This window comes from Anas platyrhynchos, chromosome 5, assembly GCF_047663525.1.
Source record: "Anas platyrhynchos isolate ZD024472 breed Pekin duck chromosome 5, IASCAAS_PekinDuck_T2T, whole genome shotgun sequence".
Lineage (NCBI taxonomy): Eukaryota > Metazoa > Chordata > Aves > Anseriformes > Anatidae > Anas > Anas platyrhynchos.
Genome location: NC_092591.1, coordinates 60828061 through 60842115, shown reverse-complemented (window position 1 = coordinate 60842115; position 14055 = coordinate 60828061). Strand labels below are relative to the sequence as shown.

The 14055-nt window shown below is 42.8% G+C and overlaps 2 protein-coding genes across 15 annotated transcripts in view; one reads left to right on the top strand and one right to left on the bottom strand.

Moving 5' to 3' along the window:
• Window positions 1-247: 247 nt before the first annotated feature.
• On the top strand, window positions 248-3980 carry C5H11orf58 (chromosome 5 C11orf58 homolog). The gene is made up of 5 exons (XM_027461940.3): window positions 248-402; window positions 492-572; window positions 693-753; window positions 2175-2284; window positions 3532-3980. The coding sequence occupies exons 1-5, from the start codon at window positions 343-345 to the stop codon at window positions 3736-3738; spliced, it is 519 nt and encodes a 172-aa protein (XP_027317741.1). The 5' UTR covers window positions 248-342; the 3' UTR covers window positions 3739-3980.
• An 8049-nt stretch (window positions 3981-12029) lies between these two features.
• PLEKHA7 (pleckstrin homology domain containing A7) overlaps window positions 12030-14055 on the bottom strand; it is a 133047-nt gene continuing 131021 nt past the window's right edge. For all 14 annotated transcript variants that reach the window (XM_072039294.1, XM_038179301.2, XM_072039303.1 and 11 more), the window contains one exon: window positions 12030-13576. Coding sequence is in view for 1 of the 14 variants with exons in the window: in XM_072039295.1 (XP_071895396.1) it covers window positions 13554-13576 (23 nt within the window). In the remaining 13 variants the exon portion in view is untranslated. The remainder of the gene's footprint in view (window positions 13577-14055) is intronic.

Sequence of the window (14055 nt, the reverse complement as noted above, 5' to 3'; positions counted from 1 at the left end):
CACAGCTCTGGGCGAGCCATCTGGGTATTAAAGCCGAGGGGGGCGTGTAACAGCGGGCTGAGGCGCTGAGGCGGCGCCTGAGGCGGTCCCAGAGCGGGGGGCGGGGCGCCGCGCCTCAGAGCCTGGCACCACCGTCCCGCCTCGCATCCCCTCCGCCAATCAGCGCGCGGGGCCGTCCCCGCCGCCGCGGAGGCTTCTGGGGGTTGTAGTCCTCCCTACCAGGCTCCGCGCGGCGCGGGCAGCGGGGAGAACTCCATCTCCCAGCTCCCCCCGCGCGGCCGCGACCCGGCGCGGTGGGTGCGGAGCGGCTCCCTCAGGAAGGCGGCGGTGGCGGCCGCGGCCATGAGCTCGGCGCGGGACTCGCAGCCTCAGCACGGCCTCAAGCGAGCGGCCTCGCCCGATGTAACGGGGAGCGGGGTCGGGAGCGGGGAGCGGGAGCGGGATGGGGTTGGGCTGGGGTGGGCGCAACCAGCGTGTGCTCCCCCCCGCAGGGCTCCAGCAGCTGGGAGGCGGCCGACCTGGGCAACGAGGAGCGCAAGCAGAAGTTCCTGCGGCTGATGGGCGCCGCCAAGGTGAGGCCGGCAAAAAATAAATAAAAAATAATAAAAAATACTGACGAGATCGGCGGGGTGTGGGCAGGGCTGGCGGTGCCTGGCAGCGCCCCCAGCCCCCCCCGCGCTGTCTGTCCGCAGAAGGAGCACACCGGGCGCCTCGTCATCGGGGACCACCGCTCCACGTCGCACTTCAGGACAGGTCAGTGCCGCAGGGGCAGGTTTGGGGCTGGGGGTGAGGGCAGATCCGGCTGCACAGTTGGGGATTCCTCGGCTTTTCTGGCCTTCTGAAGGCCAGGGTCAATAAAGGACCTGGTGGTCAGGGAAACGCGTGTAAGCCAGGCTCTACAGGTCCGTGTCGTAGTTTCTTATCACAATAAGAAAGTGAAATATTCCTACTTTTAGTACACAGCAGCATTACGCTGCTTCCGTGCTGCCAGGTGTGGATATCCACACCTCTAACGCAGTGCGTGTGTTGGGGGGGGAGAGAACAACAGAAAAACAGGGTTGATTTCTCCTCCAACCTGATTACCTACCGAATGGAAATATCTCTGCCTTAAAGCACAAAATAGAAGAAGGGAAGATATGCAAGGTCATCTTGGAATTAGCACTGACTTGATGTTATATAACATACAGCTCCTTATCAGACTCGCTCAAAGTACACCGAAACGAAGCTGGGCTGGAATGTCTGACAGAAGCTGTAATAAAACTGTATAGAAGAGCAACTGTCGAGAGGTTCAGAAAGCTTACTGGTACCTGATACGCCCCACAAGTCATTCTTCAGTTGATGAAAAGCGATGTGCAGGCCAAAACACCAAAGGAAGCCTGGGGATTGTTTCCAGGCTCTGCTATTAGCCTGCAGAGCGACTGTGAATCACCTCCTGGGACCTGAATTTCCTAGGATGCTGCTTCTTAAGGAATCATAAATACTCAGAACTGCACTGTTATTAGCAAGAAGTGCTGCTTTTTCACAAAAAAAAAATCACGGCAGCTATTTTCTTAACACTTTACTTCCTTTTCCAACATAAGGTTTTCCTCCTTGTAGAGTAACAGATGACTCTACCTTCTAAACAAGGAAAAGTTTGTAATACATCCGTGGTTTACAGTGATACAGGTTAAAAACTAGTGTTGTAGGCCTTTTTGGGGGGAAGATTTAGAGGTTTCAACTTTTCACAAGAACAGAGGATACTCAACTATTTCGGATCATATTTTTCCCGCCAGCAGAAGTGCTCCTTGATTTACTTACACAAGCAAATGGTAGTAAAGGGCGTGTAGAAGTAGTGGCTCATGTTCTGTTAATTAGATCAGTTTTCCTGCTAATTCCTAAAGGTGGGCAAGAGTAGAAAGTAACTGCTCCTGATAATTCAGGCTGCATGAAATAATTTCAGATGCAGCTCGATAAACAAGCGTGGTAGTATTGTTCTAATTGCTAATGCAATGTACTAATTGCAGTTTGTAACTAATACATTTTTGTACAGTAATCTGGTAGTTTCTAAGGAAGGTGGCTTAATCTAAACTTTTTCACCTATATTGTGATAAGCTTTGAAAAACCTGGTGACTTTGTGTAATTTGATGTCTTTGTTAATTTGAATGAACCATAACCAAAGTACACTGGACATGCAGGGGAAGAAGACAAGAAAATGAATGAAGAACTGGAGTCGCAGTACCAACAGAGCATGGACAGCACCATGTCTGGACGAAACCGGCGCCATTGTGGACTTGGTTTCAGTGAGGTAGTAAGTTTAATTATTTCTCTGATGATTTGGCTGTCGCTTCAGTAAGACGAGATGATCCATGGGTTAAAAACCTGATAACCGTGCACGGTGCTGAACTTGCACAGTTTGGGTTAAACGAGAAACTGGCTGGAGTCACTTGACCCTTATTTGTGTGCGCTGTTGCAGCCGTGTAGGTGCCTGGAAATGATGGATGCTTTCCATTGTTCTGAGCAGTGCTATGACGTACTCCATAGTAGGCAAGACCGATTAGGACAAAGTTGCAAATACATCAAATGAGTGTTGTCACGGAACACACAAAAGGAGGGAGTGTATGTAACCATCTGCATTCTCACAGAGAGCTAATTAATCTATTTTGGCTTCTTGCTGCTGTGAGGTGCATACCTCCCCATGGCCCTGAAAACTAAGCAGAAAGAGAGGGGTCAGATGAGGGAAACGTGGCCTTCCGTGGGGTGACACCCACCTGGTCTTGTACTTGCAAGCGATTGCATAGGGATGAGCAGAAAGAGGAATGTGACCAAAAAAAAAAAAGAACAAGCACATTGGGTTATTAGGAAGCTGTCCTTATTTGCCAGTTGACATGTCTTTTTTTTTTTTTTTTTTCCCCTCCTGTTGGCACCTATTATGGCATGAAAACATGGATAATGTTTCCAGAGAGAGTAAAACAACTCATGCTTCGAGTTCTTAATATTCAAACATGGATGCATTGCTCCTTAGGTGCATGAACAAAATTCAACTTTTGGATCATTCCTTTTAGCAGTAGCATTGGATTACTTCAGCACTCCTAACGCTGCTTTGTAATGCTGTGCTAAATTTATTTTCAAAGATCAGTCATGACTAATCATCAGAAGTCTTGATGATCTATCAGTTAGTGTCAGCATGTCTCATTCCCTGACAAGCATTTAAGTGTTGTGTACCCTATGCACAAAAGTAAAGAATCACTGAAGCGATGGAAACTGAAACTTTTCAAGCTCATTTAATGCAGTCTTTAGGGTTTCTGCTCTAACTAAATAGGAAAGTGGCCGAAGAATCTTTGGCTATCGCAGTCAGTCCTGTTAAGCAGTCCTGTGGGGTTCCTTTCTGTCTAATAATTTGTACATCAAAGACCTGTGGGTAGCAAGCTAGCCCGCTTCAGAACTGATAGGAAAGGAGCCATTTAGCACAATGTTCTCACTGGGCACATCTAAGAGCCGCGATGGAGTTGCCAGGAAATTAGGGTTTCTCTGTCTCATAATCTGAACTTCTAGTTTCAGGAGGGTGAAGAAGAGGCAGCTGGACACTCCTCTGAACACGAGAGTTCAGACGACTCCGAAAGTGGCTCTGAGTCAGAGCAAGACGAGTCTGCAGAGGAGCTGCAAGCTGCTGAGAAGCATGATGAAGCTGAGGTTCCAGAAAACAAAAAAGAAGCAAAAAGCAATTATAAGATGATGTTTGTTAAAGCTAGTGGTTCATAACTGCAGATGTAACAGCTTCGTATTTAAAGTACAGTAAGCCTTATTGTTACAGTGCGAAGTGGAGGACTGCTACAGCACAAATCTTTGTATTATGATTTTAAAAAGACCCTGTTAGATGACAAAAGTAGTAGTTGCTTTCAGTTGCCATGGATAATGTTTTTATGGGCACAGTGAGAATCCTGGTTTTTGTAAAGTGTATAAAATACTGGATGAAGAAATAAATTCTTTTTGTTCCTGCCCAATCTGTACTATATGTTATCTAAACTACCCTTCCCTTTATTTCATGCCAGAAAAGGAAAATTCCTCTTAGTGGCTTCTTCAGTTAGCACCCTAGTCTTGAATTTTTAACTATAAGATTACATGTGAATTATTGGATGTTGCAGTAGTTGTAAAATACCAATATCAGCACTATTTTGTGATGTGCTAGAGCTTTAAACAATGATTTTGTCTAGAGATGCTAGTGTTGACAGGGCTAAGAACAGAAATCGCTCACTTTTGTAGCAGCATTAATCACTATCCATCTGAAGTCCTACAACAGCTGTTGGGAAAAGATGGTTTGAAATCCTTTATACAATAGGAGATGGGTTGCTTCTTTTTTTCAGTTTATAATAAGGATGGGGAAAATAAACTGTAGGGAGGGTAATTTGTAGTCCTTTATAACTTTCATTAGAAAAAAAAAAGATTTTGAATGATTGGCACCTGGTTATAACACTAAGCTGTTATTTTTAATAACACCGCCTGAAGAAATCACTTTACTTTGGAAGAGAAAATATAATTTAATAATAAAAAGAATATGAAAATCATTTAGCTCTTTAATATATAGAGTACAGAGTTTCATGCGAGCCTTTCTTCCTTCCCTTGCCATACACACATCGTTTGGATGTCTATGTAAATTACCACAAAAAGGTTGTACCTTGCAAGTTAAGCTGATGTGCATAAAGAGTCAGGACTTCTGGTAACTCCTTCCAACAAGAATTAAGCGTAGCCGTTCCTTTGCAAATGTATAGCTTATCATACTAAGGTTATCAGTAAAATAACAGAACTTAATTTCCTCATGAATGAACGAACTGCCTCTTTGCTGGGAGAACAGAACAGCACACCCGTATGTGTAGCGCAGCTTCATTCTTTTACAATAGTGTTTTAAGAAACACTCCAGATGCTTGTGGGGAATTTTCTGTATGCTATTTATTACATGCAGATAAAATTTGCAAGCCACATGGCTTACACGAAAGCAACAGTACGTGCTATCATATAGGGTTACTGAATAAAACATAAACAGTGCAGCATCAATTGTTGGGGGAGGACTTGGACTAAGATACATTATGGAAAAGATAAAAGCAATACGACTGTAAATAAAAAGTTTAAGGTAGCTATTTCACTATAGTTGTGCTTAATCCCAATTTTTTAAGTCATTAACTTTTAAGAACAATTCTGAGCAGCAGCCACTCAAGTTCAGAGATTTGTACTTGACTTGTATGGATTCTTTTTGTTTTCCCACTATTCCAAGATTCTAATATGTAGACAGAAATTAAAGTTGCTTGTACACGGTTAAGAAGACCTCTCCATGACTTAATTTTCCTAATGATGGAGCAGCTAATGTCTAAGACACTTAACATGCCTAAGACAAGCAGACAAGTTGAAGAACTGTTATTTCTATTTGAATGCAGGCTTTGAACTCCCACTATATAGACAACTTTGCAGACAACCTATTTTCATAGAAGCCTTTCATATCTTCATCAAGATGCAACTTTGGCCAAGGCCTAAATTAACAGAGATAAGAAATTGGAGAAAGATGCTAGGGAATACAAGTGTAGGAACACCCATGTTGTTACCATATCTTTGGGATTTTTTTCTCAATTTTGGATTTTTTTCACTGAGCAACCTCATTGCAGAAGAGGCTGTATCAAAAGTGCCAGCCCAGACGTGTCCCATTTCTGTGAGATCCTCAAGACAGAAACCAGACCAGTGAGGCCGTCTCTGCCTAGGTCACGCTCTCCCCTCCATCCTCCAGTCGAGCTGATTGATTAACTCTCCTTATCAGCCTGAGATCAGTTTCCTCCTATTTGGACACTGGCTACATTTAAACCAACATTTCACTTCTAAATTCTTTTAGATTTGGCTGCTACCTACTATTTATTGCCTCACGTGGAGTGCAATCACAAAATTAAAGGGCAGGCTGCAACCTTTTCTTCTGCAGCTGCTCAGCATCCACAGGGATCTTGTGCCTTAACACCACCATGCATTTAGACAGGGACTCGGGAAGTGAGGGAATCCACCCCTGCAGGCCCTGCTGCTTTCCCACTAGCCTTGAAGGAAGGCCGTACTAAGATTTAGGCATCGGTCCCAAATACAAATGAATAGATCACCAAAGAATAAAAAGTAAGCCAAAATTAAGCATTTCTGATAAAAGCTGTTGCCAGGAAGAGCCAGCACAGCGTAGCCTCCATTCCTGAAGCACACAGCCAGTAATACAGCGAACATCTGATGCGGTTTGGGGCAACGCGTTTCTAATGCTGAGCCAAGACGAACCTGCTCAGAACACAACCGTACCCATTGCTGGGTGACACACGTTATGTCAGCACCTGCACTTGCATCTGCGAATCAGCACCTCTAAGCGATTCCTTACATGCTGAGAAAAGATGATTTAGTTTGGTGTAAATACTGCAATTTTTATCTCAACAGTCAGATTTAGCAGTATTTGGTATAAAAGCACCAGGATGAGAGACTTAGAGCAGCAGAACACTTTCAGCTCCCAGCAGAGAGGGAACTGAGATGAAAATCGAGGTTGTGTTTTGGCTGCTTCTGTAGTTAGTTCTCTGCCTTTTCAGGCTGAGGTGGGAATTGCTCCCAAAGATGACAGCAGAACACGCACACAGATCCCGAATCAAAGAGGCCAACCGCATTTGTCTTTTCAGACAAGATTTGGCCACTGAAATTCCTCAACTCCAAGACTATCTCAGTAGAAAGGCAGAAGTCTGCCCATACTGGTAGAGGCCTTTGGAAACAACTGAAGGAAGATCTGCCACAGAGCGACCACCACAGCTGGTGCAGTCTCTAACCCACACTGACACAAAGGTTAATGCAGGTGCAGGCCCAGCATCTGGCTCTCGAGGACCGAGAACACCTGAGCAGCTGGGAAGAAGCCGTGTGCCCGTTCCCGTTCCCCCTCCACCTGCCCTGCAGCAGGGAGCCCCTCACGATGAGCACCGTCACAGCCCCGCTGCCCGCAAGGCCCTGCACTCACAAACCAGAATGCTTCTGAGCCAAGTAGAAAGGGCTCTGTCTTCTCACCAACTTACAGGGATTCTTCAAGGCCAAGAAAACCTGATCTGTAAGGTGCCCTGTAGCTTTATGCAACTGCTTTACAGTTTACTCTCCTTTTTTTTCCCGAAGAGGAGGCTGACAACTTGATTCCTGAAAGCACAATTTATAGGCCAGCTTCAAAGCTATAGGTCCTTCTGAGGCGCTGGTTGGGGAATTCACATCAAAGATGATGTGCACATGTTGTTCTGATGTCAGAGAGGACGGCTGGCAGAAATCTCTGTGGATTTACTACAGTCCCCCGAACAGGGATTAAATTATGCACTGAAGCTGCCTCTGTAAACTGCAGGAGACAAAGAGAATAAGTGGCAGTGCGATACCTCATAATCAAAGCCTGGCACAGTTATTTCCATCGGTCTCTTGGAAACTGTCAGGGGATTAAGAGAAGGGACATGTGTCAAGGTACCCTCACTGAAGGGACAAGTGGAAGTTGGCTTTGTTTTTTAAGACTGTCACCTCAAGTACACTTTTTCCTGAGCAAAATATCTGAGTAGTACACAGGTGTTCAGTATCATGATGGAGAAATAAAAGTTTCCTCACTTTTTGCACAGCATTAAAGAAGCAAAGTGCTCAGTGATTTAATCTCATTTGACATGGGTTTGAAGTGCAGGTGCAGAATGAGATCGCACCAACAATTTGTGCTATTATCTGTCTAAATCCAGTACCATTTATGGTGTCCATAGCCCAGGAAGATCTAGTACAGAGAAAAAAAAAAAAAAGAAGAAAAAAAAACAAACGACCAGAAGAATGGAAACTAACATGTAATAGAAGAGAGGGTTTTTTTTATATCATCAGTCAAGCAATACAAGAGCTCATATAAAAACAACTTCCTCACTTTGAGTTTTTACACTACTGTCCACCTTGACCTACAGGGAAATTCTCTTAAACCACTGAAGGACGTGTGCTCATCAAAGGTGTATCAAGCCATATTCAAGACTGCAGAAAAAAAGTTAGACAATCTGAACCTTTTCTGTTCACCCACAGATTTATTGCTAAATGAATTGCACCAAATGCAGGTGAAGCTTTGATCCTCAAATGTTTGGGGCCAAGTCCCCTTCTTCTCAGCCACTAAAATCTAGTGATTGTGAACTGTTTGTAAGGATGCCATCAGCACCTCTCTTTCCAAAGAGGATTTTTTTGTTAAAAAAGTGACAATCTTAACATAAGAAGTCAATACGTGATAGAGAAAAGAAAAAAAAGACCCAATTTACTCAGTAGTGAACTGAAGAGGCCACACTACTCAAAGCCCAAGTAAAAAAAAAAAGAGAAATGGGAGCACCACGCGGACACGTGCACAAAGCCACCGCAAACCTCTGCGGGGCAGAAGACAAAACCCTGCTCCGTGGTGGGGGGGGGAGAAGAAGATCCTCAAAGGCCCTGTGTGGAAGAAGCAGAGCAAGGACACCGACGAACTGCTCAGCATGAACGAGTGGCCAGAAAACCCAAAAACAGAGACAATACAAGGAGACACACAGAATTTGAAGTGGTGTTTCTGCGGTCAGCTAGCTTTCCCCCCAGCACAGTACAGCTCAGTGCAACTAAAAAGCCAACTGCTTCACTCCACCCGGGTTGCATCTTGCATAACCCATCAGCCAGCGTTTCCAAAAAGCCTCTCGTGTATCAAGGGATGAACCAGGAAACAACATGAAGGCTTTTCTCCATTCTGGCTCTGGAGATGAAAACATGCCCAGCCTGAGACTACCGCAGCACCACACCTTGCAACAGCCAATGTATTGCAGCTCCTTCAAGCTTTTTCCAGGTATCTCCCTCCAAACCACCAGGCTGTTCCCCTCTCTCACCTCTTAGTCTTGTTTGCAGACGTGTCTCTGCCATTATTTCCTACAACTCACTATTCACCCTTGTTTTCTTAATTTCTTTCATCCTTCAGTGCTTTCTTATGCTTAGCTCCTGGTAAAAGGTTTCTTTTAGTGGGAAGAGGAAAAAAAAAATCACATAATTCTTTAAGCTTACATCTTATAACAGTTTCATCAATAATTGCTGGCTGAAAAACAAAACAAAACAAAAAAAAAGCTAATTCATAATGTTTTGTCTGCAGGCTGTTTTACACTCTGTAAAGCAACTGGGAGCACTTACAAGTAAATAACAGGTAAGCAGGGCACAACTCTGTGCATACGCAATGCCTTCTGGTTTTATTTTCTTTTATAATTAGCACTCCGAGTTATTCTGTCACCTCCCCGTAATATCACAGTAAGCTTTGTAATTTTACCTTCCCCTTCGGTATACCTGTAGTTTTACATTCAAAGTATGGTTGTTGCACAGAATACCTCGACAGGCTTGTATTAAAAATGCTCTTTAAAATTCCAAAGCTTTGAACTAAAGAAATATCTCAAGAAGTTTTCATGGAAAGTTCATCTCCGTTGGTTCAATTCAGCCACAGTTAGATGCACCTTTTCAAATAATGGAAAAAAAAAAAATGTAAAGGGGTCAGACCCAATCAATACACTTGTTCAAACAGAATTTCAGGCACTGTGATGTGTGTACTTTTTGTGCTCTTTCTTTGTACTGCTCCACTATGAAGAAAGGTTGCTTTTGCTAGTAGAGCAATAAAAGTCTTAGCCTTTTGAATACAGCCAAATAACCAATGGGAATGTTTACTAGGTGTGGAAAATAGAGCTGGTTTTCATGTCTTTCCTGTGCTCATCTTTGTTCTTTTTATAACTACGCAAGGCATACACACACACACCACAAGCAAACACTTTAAAATACCCGAAGACAGACATAAATCAGAGGAGTAACATCAGATTGTGCCTTCCGTATCTCCCACGTTTTGACACTCAGTAAATCCAGGCTTTCCTTCATATCACATCCAGAAGTTAATTGCTGAGACACGTGGGAAACGTGTGGTTATACAGAGAGCAAAACCCAACAATATGAAATAAATACACAGATTTCAAGGACTGGAAATCGGATGGGCAAGGGAGGCTGGTGCAAAAACACCCCTGTGATCGTGCTGGGTGTGCTCTGCCTGTGCCCAGCACCAACCTGACCTCCCGAGGGGGAGCCTCAGGCCACCTCATTTGACCTTTGGCAATTTTTTTGAAATAGCAACGCACAAGCTTAGGGGTGGGTATCTTTCAGTACCTTCTAGTTACAGCTATACACAACTTTCCAGAGTAGCATCCCTCAATACGATTGTTTCCTGAAAAATCTCTCTCTAGCGAAAGTGTGTTTGTTTTGGTTTGGTTTTGTCCCAAAACAGCCTGGATGCCTCCAAGTAGTCACTGCCCGGCCCTTCCAAACACACAGCTCCATACGCTCATACAAAGGCAGGAACAGCTCAGCAGGATTTCCTAACAGCCTATCCACACATACAATGGTGAAAAACAGGGGGGCCGAGGGGGTGTCACACAGGTTCAGACAGGTGCAAGCTGTGCTACTTAGAGCTATTAGGCAGTGTTATAAACCCAGCCGTGTAATAAATGAAACACTAATAATGTTAGTATAAGAAATGGAAAACGTAGAAGGGGAAAGAATGCACTCTGCATAATTTTTGCTTAGTCTAACATCACAAAACGCTAGTTAGAAAACAGTAACTTCAAAAGAACTGCTTTCTACTTACACTTCTGTTTAATTCTAATTACACTTAAGCTTCTTAATAGGCAGAGGAAAAGCGTTACCTTCTGACTGAAATGATATTGAACAGTAGTCTGCAAGTAGTCATCATGTTTTCTAGTCTTGATATCAGAAGACCTACAAAATAACATTTTGATGGAAACAACTGAAAAAGGAAATCGTCCCAAAGCAAACACTGGATACAAATGAAACTTAGCTGTAATTATTTAAGGACTACACCCATCCCTGTAAAAGGATAGTCACTGAAGAATAACATTTCACATATTTAATAAAAAAGTTTTATTTAATAAAAAGTTTTAGAAGAAAATCAGCTTAACTTTTTTTTTTTTTTTTTCCCCCTCAAAGTATGGAATTTGCTGCGGACACAGAGCAAAATCTTTAGAGAGGCTCATCTCACTGCAAACATTCATGGTATAGCCATTTAGGGCAAAATCCTCCTCTTTCATGCAAGCTTGAGTAAGCAGATTTTGTGTGCACGACTGAAGGAAAGAAGAGGAACATCTCCTGCAACCTGCAGAGCAAAACTGCCCGCAGCCCTTCCCCTTCACTGCCAGAGCTAGAGGACTGCGCTCCTCACCCACCAGCCACAGCCCCGTCCTCTTCCAGCCTGCATAACAAAGCTTCTGGAGAAAGAATGCAGCTTCACTCAACCACAAAACATGTGGTCAAAGGCTCCTTTGTGTTTCCAGCCCCAGTGTCTGAGAAACAGGAGGAGCACGTCCTAAGCAGCTCAACTCTGAGTTCTGCTTCGTGGGCCTGGAGCTCAGCTACTCCCCTTGTTACATGCCTGCTCTTGAGGTCACAGAGTCGATGCAAAGCCACAGAAATACTCCTGCAAGTCTAAAGCAAACATTTCCAGTGGCCTCCACCAAACTCTTGTCACCTGAGTTACAGCAGAAATCAGCATTGGTCAGTAGCTAAGTGCAATCTGCAGGGCCAGTGACCACCAGGCAGCTCTGTGGCCAATGCCACTTTCACCTCCACGTTTAGGTGATGAGTGGGTGATTACGTGGGAGTTACTTCTAGTACTTCATTTCACTAAAGGACCAAGGAAGTGTCAGACAAACACAGAAAGTTCTGCAAAACAGAAAGGACAGCATCGTAGTAGTTGTATTTACGTCACTACCCTGAACAATCTTTCTATTCAAGAATAAACAGATTTAATCAGATGGTAAGAAACATTTCTTACAAAAATGAAGCTTTTATGTAGGGGGGAACTTGACTCACATCCTAACAATACAAGTGCAAAATCTGGGAGCTTCAATGGGATTTGAACCAAAGAAGAGCAAAACGTGGCAGCAACACGAGCAACTCTGGATTTCCAACTGGAAGGATGCTGGTAAGAGAGCAGATAAAACAGAGGCGAAAGGAGGCAGTTATGTTAATATTTTAATCTGTACATATACCATTTTCCAAACTGTTACATTTTATTTAAATTAATGTTTTCTTGCAAAATAGTCATTTATGCTTTCAAAACTTTTTATAAAGGCAAAAATAAATCATTATTTTGGCAAAAGGCTTTGAAGTTGATACTGGCAGTATTGAGGTAAAATAGATTACATTAGCTAAATACATATTTTTAAGAGTATTTCAGAGTACAGTGTTAATATAATATGATTTCTGTCAAAATCTGAAACTTGAAGGTCAGTCAGTTTCCAGGGGACTATATCTATCACTTGGATATAGCAAATAAACAAGTTAGTGGTTTCACAAAATACTGCAGAAGTATTTCTCAGCCATTTCTCATCTAGAGCTGAACTCAACTAACCATTACGCAGTATTGGGCAATTTTTGCATATCTTGCACTCAGTTCTGTTTTGTTTTCTTCAAGTAAAGCAGTTGCAGCCATTCATTTAATCGTATTTCCTCCGTATATAACCACCTCACCCTTTGCCCTGTAAGTACGTAAAACACTGAATTTCAAAGTTTGGCAAAGTAAAGCACCAGAAGAACTTACGTACAAAATTAGCAGGTGCCACGTTATGTTAGTTTTACCGTTTCCAGGATAAATAGTAGTCAATACATCGTACTATACTGTTTACTGAAAAAAAATCAAAAGAAAAAATATATTTTCTAGTGAAATGGCATGCCCTATTTTTTATTGCTTCACATATTGTAATTTAAAGTTTTCTTCTTCCACATCTCAACTTTCAAAAAATATATATAATTTGTTAGCTGTTTGTTACTACTGTCAAGAGCAACCTACCAGACTGTATATCGATACCACCAAGTTAATCATACGCAATCAAGAAAGCAGACAGGAGATAAAACTGGTTATCATTATGGCTTTCATGGAAAATTTCATCTATACAGTGGTTATTAATATTTATTAATATTTAGAAAATCAAACTAAAAGTTCCTTGCAAAATATCATTTCATGGGCAAAAGGGTGGGTGATTAACTCTACAAAAATATTCGATCCAAAACACCCTTTCATTAAACCTCTCACTTGAGTTAGCCGTACCCATACCCTATGGATGTGCATCTAAGATTGTTCAATTTTCATCTTTTTCATGAAACTTTACATTGTGCATCTGAGCCTGAGGGGGAAGTAACAGCATCCTGTAACAACTACCTAAGTAGTTCCTCTTAAAATGAATGCAGCCCTTGATTTAAACAATTTCTAAAATACATTCTGTTCTAAAAATACATTGTCAGTATTTTACAGAGTTTATTAAAAGTGCCATTTATTCATATAAAAAAAGTCTGAACTAAGCTGAATTCAGAATAAAATGCTTTGCAATTCTCTTCATTTTCATAGAAAATCCCCCCATTATTCTCTGAACGTATTTCCGACAGAAGGCGTGATCAGCCGATGAGCATCTCCACAGAAAGCAGGTAACGAACCTCCTCTTTCTTCTCTGCGGTGTCAGTAGGTGGGATTTGCTTTGAGTCTTACGTCAGTGCTCGCTTACTGCTTTGGCTGGCGTGAAGTAAAACGAAACACGGTTAGACATGAAAGCGAGCAAACCGACGCCGAGCAGCAAGCGCTTTCAGGAAATGTACTTTTGTGTCAAAGCCTCCTGCAGTTTGACAGAATGAACAATTAATAGAGACACATTAAGCAAACAGCCATCACATGGCATCGCCGAGCGCAAGCTCAAGCTCTTGGGTCCCCTGCATATTGCTGGTTATTGCAGTTACTTGCCTAGCAATTTTCCACATCCACGTGTATGTATGTATGCTTATACAAACATACAACATGCGTTAAGTCTGCCTGCAATCACAGAATGGTTGAGGCTGAAGAGGTTGGAAAGTCACCCTGCCCAACCCCTGCTCACATCAAACAATATCCTGGCACCACACTACGTTTTTGGGTTCGTGAGGCCAAACACGGGTACCCTATCCATGTGCAAAGATGCCGTGTCACAAATAGTGATAACCAACTAGCATATTCACTAG